Here is a 13,010-nt window from a genome sequence, read left to right on the forward strand (position 1 = left end):
TCTTAGACCGAGTGTTAAATAGCTAGGACCAGAATTCTCCTTCACAATGTCCATCATGGCCCAATCTCTAGAGGACATGGCCGAGGAGCTGACATGCCCCATCTGTCTCTGTCACTTCACCACCCCAGTGTCCACTCCATGTGGGCACAACTTCTGCTCTGAGTGCCTGGAGCTCACCTGGAAGGACGAGAACAAGGAGTACAGCTGTCCCCAGTGTAGGTGCACCTTTGACAGGAAGCCAGACCTGATGAAGAACACCTTGCTGAGTAACCTGGTCAGTAAGGTAATGGAGGCCAAGGCTGTCAGTGAGTCCAAGGAGGATGTGATAGTGGAGGAGGTTGTGGATGAGAAGAGGGTTGAGGAAGAGATTGTGCTCTGTGATCACTGCATGAAGTTGGAAGCTGACAAGACCTGCCTGACCTGCATGGCTTCCTTCTGCTATGAGCATCTTCAGCCCCACATGGAGATCCCATCTTACAGGGACCACCAGCTCAGGAAGCCCCTGGCAGACCTCCATATGAGGAAATGCATGGATCATGGCAAGATCCTGGACTACCACTGCTGGAGCCACTACAAGAGCATCTGCTGCTACTGTCTGGCCGACCACAAGCAATGTCGGACTGACAGCCTACAGGATAGCAAGAGCAAGAAGGAGGTAAGATCTCTAAATCCCAGTGTATCACTTCAGCTACATCACAGTATGTCATCCTCATTACCTCACAGTGTAACACCTCCCCTACCTCACATTATATCACCCCCCTTACCTTACAGTGCATCACCTCCCCTACCTCACAGTGTCACCCCCCTTACCACACAGTGTATCACCTTCCCTACCTCACAGTATGTCACCCCCCTTACCTTACAGTGTATCACCTCCCAGTATGTCATCCTCATTACCTTACTGTGCATCACCTCCCCTACCTCACAGTATGTCACCCTCCTTACCTCACAGTGTATCACCCCACCTACCTCACAGTATGTCACCCCCTTACCTCGCAATGTATCACCTCACCTACCTCACAGTATGTCACCCTCCTTACCTCACAGTGTATCACCCCACCTACCTCACAGTATGTCACCCCCTTACCTCGCAATGTATCACCTCACCTACCTCACAGTATGTCACCTTCCTTACCTCACAGTGTGTCACCCCCCCACCTCACAGTGTATCACCTCACCTACCTCACAGTATGTCACCCCCTTACCTCACAGTGTATCACCTCACCTACCTCACAGTATGTCACCCTCATTACCTCACAGTGTATCACCTCCCCTACCTCACAGTATGTCACCCTCATTACCTCACAGTGTATCACCTCACCTACCTCACAGTATGTCACCTTCCTTACCTCACAGTGTATCACCTCCCCTACCTCACAGTATGTCACCCTCATTACCTCACAGTGTATCACCTCACCTACCTCACAGTGTCACCCCCCTTACCACACAGTGTATCACCTCACCTACCTCACAGTATGTCACCCTCATTACCTCACAGTGTATTGCCGCACCTACCTCGCAGTGTATCACCTCACCTACCTCACAGTATGTCACTCTCCTTCCCTTAGTGTATAACCTCCCCTACCTCACAGTATGTCACTCTCCTTCCCTTAGTGTATCAACTCACCTACCTCACAGTATGTCACCCCCTTACCTCACAGTGTATCACCTCCCCTACCTCACAGTATGTCACACTCATTACCTTACAGTGTATCACCATCCCTACCTCACAGTATGTCACCCTCATTACCTCACAGTGTATCACCTCCCCTACCTCACAGTATGTCACCCTCCTTACCTCACAGTGTATCACCTCACCTACCTCACAGTATGTCACCCTCATTACCTTACAGTGTATCACCATCCCTACCTCACAGTATGTCACCCCCCTTACCTCACAGTGTATCACCCCCCTACCTCACAGTATGTCACCTTCCTTACCTCACAGTGTATCACCATCCCTACCTCACAGTATGTCACCCTCATTACCTCACAGTGTATCACCCCCCTACCTCACAGTATGTCACCTTCCTTACCTCACAGTGTATCCCCTACCTCACAGTATGTCACCCCCCTTACCTCACAGTGTATCACCCCCCTACCTCACAGTATGTCACCCCCCTTACCTCACAGTGTATCACCATCCCTACCTCACAGTATGTCACCTTCCTTACCTCACAGTGTATCCCCTCCCCTACCTCACAGTATGTCACCCTCCTTACCTCACAGTGTATCACCTCCCCTACCTCACAGTATGTCACCCTCCTTACCTCACAGTGTATCACCATCCCTACCTCACAGTATGTCACCCTCATTACCTCACAGTGTATCACCCCCCTACCTCACAGTATGTCACACTCATTACCTTACAGTGTATCACCATCCCTACCTCACAGTATGTCACCCTCATTACCTCACAGTGTATCACCTCCCCTACCTCACAGTATGTCACCCTCATTACCTTACAGTGTATCACCATCCCTACCTCACAGTATGTCACCCCCCTTACCTCACAGTGTATCACCCCCCTACCTCACAGTATGTCACCTTCCTTACCTCACAGTGTATCACCTCCCCTACCTCACAGTATGTCACCTTCCTTACCTCACAGTGTATCACCTCCCCTACCTCACAGTATGTCATCCTCCTTACCTCACAGTGTATCACCTCCCCTACCTCACAGTATGTCACCCTCCTTACCTCACAGTGTATCACCTCCCCTACCTCACAGTATGTCACCCCCCTTACCTCACATTGTATCACCTCACCTACCTCACAGTATGTCACCTTCCTTACCTCACAGTGTATCACCTCCCCTACCTCACAGTATGTCACCCTCCTTACCTCACAGTGTATCACCTCCCCTACCTCACAGTATGTCACCCCCCTTACCTCACAGTGTATCACCTCCCCTACCTCACAGTATGTCACCCTCCTTACCTCACAGTGTATCACCATCCCTACCTCACAGTATGTCACCCTCATTACCTCACAGTGTATCACCCCCCTACCTCACAGTATGTCACCTTCCTTACCTCACAGTGTATCACCTCCCCTACCTCACAGTATGTCACACTCCTTACCTCACAGTGTATCACCTCCCCTACCTCACAGTATGTCACCTTCCTTACCTCACAGTGTATCACCTCCCCTACCTCACAGTATGTCACCCTCATTACCTCACAGTGTATCACCTCCCCTACCTCACAGTATGTCACCCTCCTTACCTCACAGTGTATCACCTCCCCTACCTCACAGTATGTCACCTTCCTTACCTCACAGTGTATCACCTCCCCTACCTCACAGTATGTCACCCTCATTACCTCACAGTGTATCACCCCCCTACCTCACAGTATGTCACCTTCCTTACCTCACAGTGTATCACCTCCCCTACCTCACAGTATGTCACACTCCTTACCTCACAGTGTATCACCTCCCCTACCTCACAGTATGTCACCTTCCTTACCTCACAGTGTATCACCTCCCCTACCTCACAGTATGTCACCCTCATTACCTCACAGTGTATCACCATCCCTACCTCACAGTATGTCACCCTCCTTACCTCACAGTGTATCACCCCCCTACCTCACAGTATGTCACCCCCCCCACCTCACAGTATGTCACTCTCCTTACCTCACAGTGTATCACCCCCCCTACCTCACAGTATGTCACCCTCCTTACCTCACAGTATGTCACTCTCCTTACCTCACAGTGTATCACCTCCCCTACCTCACAGTATGTCACCTTCCTTACCTCACAGTGTATCACCTCCCCTACCTCACAGTATGTCACCCCCCTTACCTCACATTGTATCACCTCACCTACCTCACAGTATGTCACCTTCCTTACCTCACAGTGTATCACCTCCCCTACCTCACAGTATGTCACCCTCCTTACCTCACAGTGTATCACCTCACCTACCTCACAGTGTCACCCCCCTTACCACACAGTGTATCATGTGTATATCATGTGCTGTACTTTATTTTAATACTAGCACTAGCTAGATTTGCGTGTTAGTCTGTTTTTTGATAAATGAATGACTAGTGTAACTAACTATTGTTACATTTTGGGGCATGCCTTACTATATCCTGTCTATCACCCCTTGAGAAGCTGCCAATTTATGAGGCTGTGTATTGGACACTTATTGGATCTATTGCTGCTGTGATAAATACCTGTTTGTTTGCTGCAGAGTATCAATGTGTCTCTCTGCATTACTGTTAGCTCCTTCTCTTTAGAACAACATTTAGATGGCATTGCAGTTCAATGAATCTTTAAATTTTTTTATTTTTTTTACCCCTTAAGGACAAAACTTCTGGAATAAAAGGGAATCATGACATGTCACACATGTCATGTGTCCTTAAGGGGTTAAAGGTTTATAATATCTATTTGAAACGTCCAAATGAGTCATAACAGTAGCATGTACAGTGTTTCTGGTTTCATTTCAGGGTAGAGACATGTTAGTGTTTTATTGCTTCTGTTAGGGCTACAAACTGTTACCTGCAACTATCATTACGCTCCAGCAGGTGGCACTTGATAAATGGTAGCATCTATACACCACTGGCGGAGTCGGCTAGGATTTCTATTAATCACTCCAAGCATCATACAGCCCGCTATAGTGGTTATGAACATAGAAGGATTAAGATCCCACAGGTCCTCAGCAGGTTACCCGTTCATGCTTCACATACGGATGGTTAATGGGACCAAGTAAATTCATAGTTCTGGGCCATAGGGGACTGCCTAGGGTCAACTTATTGTTAATCCAGGCATGCCCTGGTGCCCTTTCCTGGTAATGCGCCAACCCCCGGACACATAGGGTCCTTAATGGAGTTTGATGTTCTTGCAGAGCTACAGAAGCCGAATGTCAATCTAGACAGCCTTTCATTGGCTGACAGCATCATGCGCCCCCCTCTCGGTTAATAAGTGCATTTCTGGGCACAGAGCACTGCCTGAAACCCATGTAACGGGCTGGATAATGATGCTCCAGTGACAGGGGTTAAACTCGTTATGTGCAGCATTTCATGGCTAAACTCTGCACTTCAAATCACTGAAATGGTCATGTTGCCTGTAATAACCCTTTAAGTGCAGCTGATTTCCTTCCAAGCCATACGGAGACTGGCTGAGAATGATGGTAGCTGGTATTCATAGATTGAAGAGTGTGCTCAATTCGGTCTCGTTTAGAAGTTAGGCTCGAAGTTATGGTAGAGCTTACTGCATTATGGTTTTGACATTCCGTCTACAATATGTCTAAGAGTTACGGGATACAGGGTTAGAGTTTGGAAATGGATTTTGGGAGTTGGAGTTAGATATCAGGGTTAGGCTAAGTGTGATTGGAATTCCACAGTACTGTGGATTGCAACTACCATCAGGCAGAGCCCAACTGAGTATGATGATGATTGCAGTCTGCACAATATGGAGAGCAGGAATAGGAGGTTACAGCCAAACAAATATGGGCCATAAAACCACCCATTCAGCTATCTCAAGCAGAACAGTAAACAGAATTAAATTGTAGATATGTGGCAGAATCGCCCTGTATGTATATTTGAGAATACCAAATAGACAACCAACCCTGATAGAGCATCGTGGGAAATGTAGTTTACAACTATATGGAGTGCAAAGCTAGCCAGCACTGGTATGGTTGCTGGTTTTAAGGTCCGTTTCTACCATTAAACATGAAAAAGTATAACCTGTTTGACTAATGTGTTGTTGTTTTTTTAAAACGTGATCAATGTTATTCATCGACATCCAATCTCTTACTTAACAGTTGGAAATTAAACAATTGCTGCGAACGTTAACGGAGAAAATAGCCAAAGTTTCAAATGTGTCCGATGGTGTTAAGAGCGCAGAGAAAAAAGTGATGGTGAGTTTAGGGATCTGATGTTTTAGCAAGTAATCCCGAAACATTCCATTGGAATGATATATATCCAGCAGCCATAAAATGCACACAGTGTAAAAGTTCATATGTAAAGAGTTTTGAATGTTTATTAAAACAAGGTTCATGTGGTTCTATTTTTGTTTCCCCATAACAATGACACATAGAAAAGAAAAAAAACGAAAAAATACAACTCATACAGGGTCATTGTCGAAAGTGTGAATTGTGGCCAATTCAAAGGGAATTTAACCTCTTAGGCCAAAATAGTCAATTTGGAAAATTTCTCTAAGTCAGCTTTACTACCAGTTCGATTACTTTGGCCTTTAATTTAAAATTCACTTTACATTTCCAACTATTCTCACTGTAACACACCTAGTAATATTGGAATGCAGGACTCCAAAATGGGGACTGCGTTAGTGAATAATGAAATTATAAAATTACGAACTGCAGAGGTGACTATAGTGGAATTGTTTTTAATTTTTCCAGATCAGCTATTTTTAGCCTTAATTTTTTTTTTGTCTGATTTTGGTTTGACTCTTTGGGACTAACCTTTTAAATTCTCTTCAAATTCCCAACAATTCTCATTTTAACAAAAAACCATTGCAGTTTAACCACCAAATGTGTTTTATGCTAATTTCGCCACATTCCCAGCACTCATCTTGCAGTCCACATATAAAAAGGGTCAAAAGGGGATGCATTCGGTGTAATATTGTTGAGTATTTAGGCTAAACATAATATAGAAAGAGAGAAACAAAATAAAATTGCCCCCATGGAACTTGGCTGTAAGTGTCGATAGATTCTGGGTACACATTTAAATATAAATATAAAAACTGCGAATGGTTGAATGGTAAATTGTAAGTGTGGCTCCTTGTTTCACATTTTCATGGGTATCCTGATAAGCTGACATATTAAATACTGCGTTATATACATCATATAACTTTTATCCTGATATACACTATTAAAAAACAAAGAAAATAGTTACTTGTGCACTATCCCAAATCCCTATCCATATTTAATATTTTTAATATCACTCCAATTACCATTTTAAGTGTAAGCTCACTTGTCACTGAGCTTCAGGAAAGCTTATTTGGACCCGAGTAATGGATATTCAGATTGAATATGTAATGCAAAGCAGTATCAAGCTTTTCAAATCAGAGCAGAGATGTTGCTCTAGAAAATGTGAGTTTCCTGAGAATTGTATTTCAGGGAGTAATATGGGGGGGTTTGGCAACCAGTTAACGTTACATATATAGTTACATAGTTGGATAGCTGAAAAGAGACTTGCGTCCATCAAGTTCAGCCTTCCTCACACCTGTTTTTTGCTGTTGATCCAAAAGAGAAAAAAAAAAAAAACCACCCCAGTTTAAAGCACAATTTTGCAACAAGCTAGGACAAAAAATTCCTTATTGACCCCAGAATGGCAGTCAGATTTATCCTTGAATCAAGCAGTTATTACCCTACATTGAAAGATTATATCCTTGAATATTCTGTCTTTGCAAGTATGCATCTAGTAGCTGTTTGAACATTTGTATGGACTCTGATAAAACCACTTCTTCAGGCAGAGAATTCCACATCCTGATTGTTCTTACAGTAAAAAAACCTTTCCTTTGCCTTAGACGAAATCTGTGCTGTATCTACTGTCATTAAACTAGGAACACATTTTTTTTCTATGCTATTAGATTGTCATTAGCGCTATTTGCTTAAGGGGAAAGGAGTTCTGTAATTTAATTTAACATGTAATTATCCTAGGATACCACAAAGAGAAAGAAGGATCTTTTGGAAGGAGAATTTGATGAAATCAAAGATTTGATTCAACTCGAACAAAGAAAAGCCATGAACAAAATCGAAGAGGAAGAAAAGAAAGTTAAAAATAAATTTATATTCACTTATAATGTCTTAAGTAAAAAACAACGAGAATTGGAAACGTTTAAGGCAAAAGTAGAGTCTCTTTTGCAGCAGGATGATGACCTGGAGTTTCTCAAGGTGAATTATTTGAATAATTTATTGAATTTGATCTTTTGCATTGTAACAGTTAGAGCATAGTTATATATTGAGAAACGCACATTATGTCAAAGTACATGTAATAACCTGTGTTTATTGAATGATGTGTGAGTGCCCCAACTTCAAGAGTACCTCGGAGGTAATGTTGAAACTAGCCTAATCCTTTTTAATGCCAACAACAATAGGATGGCACAACATTGTAACCCTGCACAATCATCACATGAACCAAACCCTGCTGACTTTTTATATATATTTATATATATATATATTTATTAATTTATTTATCTTGGATTGTTTGATTACACAGCGTGCAGAAAAACTACAAGACACAACATCCAAAGATCCGTTCAAACCAAATATTGAGTTTGACGAAAACCTTCTGCAACAAATCTATAGAAATACCGTCTCACTGAAAGAAATCCTAAAAAACAAAGTTGAACATCCAGGTGAGGTACAATACATTGTAAATAATCTGCATCGATTAACAGGCATTTGATTGTTCGACACAGTTGAACGGGATTTGTGCTCAAGTCTATTAATTTGTACCGGGCATAGTCTAATAATTTTCCGGTATAATAAGTGGTCATTGATCAGGTGGTCATTGTTCTTTTAGGTGAAATTCCAGAACAGAATTGTCCTCCTTTAGTGCCAAGGGAACCACGAGGCAGGGAAAGTGAATTCAAGAAACGTAAGTGAAATAAGTGATTTATTAAACATGGTAATACTTTTACATCAAGGATATAGATTATAGAATATGCATCTTACTGTGAAAAAATATGTCCTTGGCAATTTGTCCTGGGATTGACATAAGCACACAGGAGTCTGATCTCTAAACACTGAATGGCAGCTGAACAACAGTCGAATGGAGTTTGGTTGTCACGATTCGGCTGTTTTTAACCGTGTGGCTCTTCACAAAAGACACATGTGGTTATTTTAACCAAATTAGGTCTTTGGTTTGTTTGTCTTTGGATCTCTATATAATCCGGGTGATTTGAATATTGACATTCAACTAAATTGTCCCAATTCCCGAGATGATACAGGCCTGGAGAAATTGCATCTTAAACTCTAAGTCTCTAATCTTTACCCACTCTTCTGCTACTCCAAACCCCCCTCACAATCTAAGCAGCTCCCCAACACTAAATCCTCCCCCCAATTCTGGCTGTTACATTAGTGGTATCTTTTTTTTCTTTTTCGGTTGCAGTGAAATTCGGTTACAGTTCGACTGCAATTTCTTTTGGAATTCGATTCAATTTTGTTGAGCTATTTTCAAATTAATTTCCCAACAGCACTGCAATCCATTCGGCACAGTTTGGTTACAAATCCCGCTGCATCAAATGGCTGCAAATCACTAGTTTAAAAAAAATGTATATGGTCGTGGTTTAAAAAACCGAATCAATTAGTTCGTCCATCGATTAACAGGCATTTGATTGTTCGGCACAGATAAATGGGATTTGTGCAAAAGTCTATCAATGTGTACCCAGCAAAGTCTATTAATTTGCCATCCCTCTCTTGAATACAACTCTTTCACTTGCAAACATGATCGGTAAAATAAGTCTTTTCTTCTAATAAGAGTGATGATTTACTGACTCTGAACTGGTGGTCATTGTTCCTTCAGGTGAAATACCAGAAAAGAATCGTCCTCCTTCAGTGCCAAGGGAACCACAAAGCAGGGAAGGTGAATTCAAGCAACGTAAGTAATATAAGTTATTTATTAAACATCATATTAATTCTCAAAATAATAGCAAAATGGCATATAATGCACATCTTGCTAAACCATCTCTAATGCTTATAAAATAATATAAAGTCTACTTTCATGATCAGATTTTTTTTTTTTTTACAAAATATGATCACACATAGGAAGTGTGTCAATTCTTACAAAATACCACATCACTAATCACTAGTGATTACTTAACTGCTTTCGGTTAAATGGACACTATAGTCACCAGAACAACTACAGCTTATTGAATTTGTTCTGGTGAGTATAATCATTTCCTTCAGGCTTTTTGCTGTAAACACTGTCTTTTCAGAGAAAATGCAATGTGTACATTACAGCCTAGTGATAACTCCACTGACCACTCCTCAGTTGACTGCTAGAGGTGCTTCCTGGGGCGGTGCTGCACAGTGTGACTGCCATTTAGTGACTCCACCCTCTGCATGGAGACACTGAACTTTCCTCATAGAGATTCATTGATTCAATTCCAGGGCTGTGTTTGGCGTGTGCTGGCTCTGCCCCTGATCTGTCTTCTTGACAGTCTCAACCAATCCCTATGGCTTAGAGAATCACTTCTGATGATGTCAGCCAAGCAGGCAGATCAGGGGCAGAGCCAGCACACGCCAAACACAGCCCTGTTCATAAATACCCCTGCAAATGATAACCTACCAACCCACTGCAAATACCTCACTACAAGGCACAAGGTTTTATTAAAGGCATAGAATTGTAGTGAGCTAAAAATCCAAATGGCGGAATGTGGGAAGAAATAGCTGATTTTGAGAAAATCTCCAACTCTGCTATAGTCACAGCTGAGCTATTTTAGCCTACAGTTTGCTAATTTGTAGTTTAGTAGTTATTATGCTATGTTAATATTCCCACACCTCCGCTGCTATGTGTGCACTATTGTTGGCTACTGATGATAATTGGTAGCCATGCTTGGGTATCTAGATCATCCAATTCTTTGATTACTTTCTAGATGAATTTGCAGAAAGGAAATATGTACCTCTAGTGCCCAAGAAACCTGAACATGAGAAGACACCTAGAAAACGTAGGTCATAAACAATGGTTGTTGTGGTATATCATCACGTATTGTTGTGTTTGAAAAGCAATGCAAAATGGTAGCTGACTGGTTTGACAATATTTTGGTTCCACTATTAGAGGAGCACTCTAAGCACCAAAACAACTTTGTCTTAGTGAAACAGTTTTGGTGTGTAGATCATGCTCCTGTAGGCTCAATTCTCTGCCATCTAGAAGTTAAATCACATTTGCTTCTGTTTGTGCAACCCTAGCCACACCTCCCTGGCTGTGAAAAAAAAAGTTAATTTATCAATCAGGTCTTGCAGCACAGTGTGTTTACTTTAGAAGTTTCTATAATCTGCTCTGTTAATTGAATTTTAATCACACACAGGCAGCTCATGTAGGCTATTAACAGAGCAGGAAACAAGAAAATATAAATGAAACAGACTGCAATAAAGGAAGTCTAAACATTAGATGACTTTTTTACAGGAAGTGTTTAGGAAGGCTGTGCAAGTCACACGCAGGGAGGTGTGGCTAGGGCAATAAACAAAATATAAAAAAAAATGATTTAACTTTTGAAGTGATTTAAGTCTTTTGTTAAGATGTATCTATTGCAAGTGATGGTCACTGGATCAATACCAGAGGAATTAATGTTCAAAACAACCAATAAAGACTGACAACAAAATACCCAACAAAGTCTTACAAAATACAGACACAAACCCTGTATTTAGTGGGCTATTTTTACGCTACCTTTTAGGCCACCCATGACCACAGCCAGTTTCAGTGCCTTATAGTAGAAGTAGTTCCAGGCCTCTAACAGATAAATTGGTATGATTGTACTGACTGTCAATGGTACTTAATAGGTTAGGAATATGGACTGTCCCTTTAAATATATAGATTACCCCACATTTGGAAACCAGGACTGCCAAATGTTCTTCAATTTAAATGGATATTTTGCCTATTCCTCACTCACAAGGTTATTCAACCGGAAATATTTGTTACGGAAAAAAATCTCCCAATATGACGTGTTTTTCACAGTTCGACAATTTAGGCATTCAGGTGTGGAATTTGAAATTTGGTTGTTGGATCTTTGTAATTCCTGTTTTAACAAAAGATCTTCTGTCGTTGCAAACATTTAAAACCTGATCCGTTAGTATAAAAATTACTCAAGGTACACAAAGGCCAATGAGTTTTTGTGTTTAATTAAATAATATTTTTTTATATTAAAATATACTTTCTTTTTCCTAAGCGAGGAATAAAAAGACTCCTGCAGCGGCTGCGGCAGCTGCTTCGGCAGCGGTAGCGGCAACAGCTTCAGCAACAGCACAAGTAGAAGCTGTAGTGAAAACATCACCAGGTCCAGTCATTCCAACGAGAGAAGAACTCCTGAGATGTAAGTATAATTTATCTATAACACTAGATGGTGCTTATTATTCACCAGCTGGAAATTCAGGGGAATTTACAATGAATTGTTTTATTATTTGTTTTTTAAATTTCATTATATTCTTAATTTCACCATGTCACCCATGTCTGTGTAAAATAATTATTCAAGTTAATTAGTAGTTAGCTGCTAAATAATTTGTATTTATTTGCCCCTTTGTCCAGCTGCTTATATTTAGTTTTTATCTGTTAAAGGGACAGCGTAGGCACAGTAGCTGCTTGATCTCCTTGAAGTGGTTATAGTGTCTGGAGTCCCCTGGCGCCATGCTTCCATTTAGCATTAAACAGTTTTATCATGGCTATTCACTAAATTAAGAAGTCTTAAATCTTCTCACATTAGTTATTAATCCTGTTAATGGTTTAATGCTAAACGAGAGACCCAGCAGACCATCATGCCCTCTGTACTGCTTGGTCTAATAAGAAAACACTAGCCTGAGCAGCAATGGTTGGCTGTGATTGCCTGAGAGAGTCAGCTGACTGTGTTAGCCTATCACAGCATCCATTGCAGGTATGAATGTGTATGGCTTATGAGGAAATATGTAATTTCTACATTAACCACACCCCCAGTAGGGGTGGGGCTCAGGGGCGTATTAGCTGCGAGGCAAACAAGGCATTTGCCTTGGGCGGCATTTTCCAGGGGGCGGCAAAAAAAGCCGCCCCCAAATGCCCAAGGCAAATGTCTTGTTAGCCTTGCGGCTAACAGACATGCCGGCGGGCTGCTGGGCGATCGGGCGGCACTGCCTGGCGGGCGGGCGGGCGGCCGGCGAGGGAGCACTTCCCCTGAGTTGTCTGCTCAGCTCCCTCGCCAGCCGCAGAGTGAGGCTGGGAGGCGGAGCCGGAATATGACGTCATATTCCGGCTCCCAGCCTCACTCTGAGGCGCGCGAGGGAGCTGAGCAGACAGCTCAGGGGAAGTGCTCCCTCGCCGGCCGGCCGGCCGGCCGCCAGGCAGTGCCGCCCGATCGCCCAGCAG

General features: G+C 42.4%; 1 protein-coding gene across 2 annotated transcripts in view; it reads left to right on the forward strand.

Moving 5' to 3' along the window:
• The window catches only part of TRIM25 (tripartite motif containing 25), a 44,144-nt gene continuing 31,134 nt past the window's right edge, over positions 1 to 13,010 (forward strand). For both annotated transcript variants that reach the window (XR_010090918.1, XM_063456180.1), the window contains exons 1-8: positions 1 to 655; positions 5,762 to 5,857; positions 7,619 to 7,852; positions 8,178 to 8,316; positions 8,484 to 8,558; positions 9,486 to 9,560; positions 10,558 to 10,629; positions 11,848 to 11,991. Coding sequence is in view for 1 of the 2 variants with exons in the window: in XM_063456180.1 (XP_063312250.1) it covers positions 47 to 655; positions 5,762 to 5,857; positions 7,619 to 7,852; positions 8,178 to 8,316; positions 8,484 to 8,558; positions 9,486 to 9,560; positions 10,558 to 10,629; positions 11,848 to 11,991 (1,444 nt within the window). In the remaining variant the exon portion in view is untranslated. The remainder of the gene's footprint in view (positions 656 to 5,761; positions 5,858 to 7,618; positions 7,853 to 8,177; positions 8,317 to 8,483; positions 8,559 to 9,485; positions 9,561 to 10,557; positions 10,630 to 11,847; positions 11,992 to 13,010) is intronic.

The sequence above is a fragment of the Pelobates fuscus genome, chromosome 5 (genome assembly GCF_036172605.1).
Source record: "Pelobates fuscus isolate aPelFus1 chromosome 5, aPelFus1.pri, whole genome shotgun sequence".
Classification (NCBI taxonomy): domain Eukaryota; kingdom Metazoa; phylum Chordata; class Amphibia; order Anura; family Pelobatidae; genus Pelobates; species Pelobates fuscus.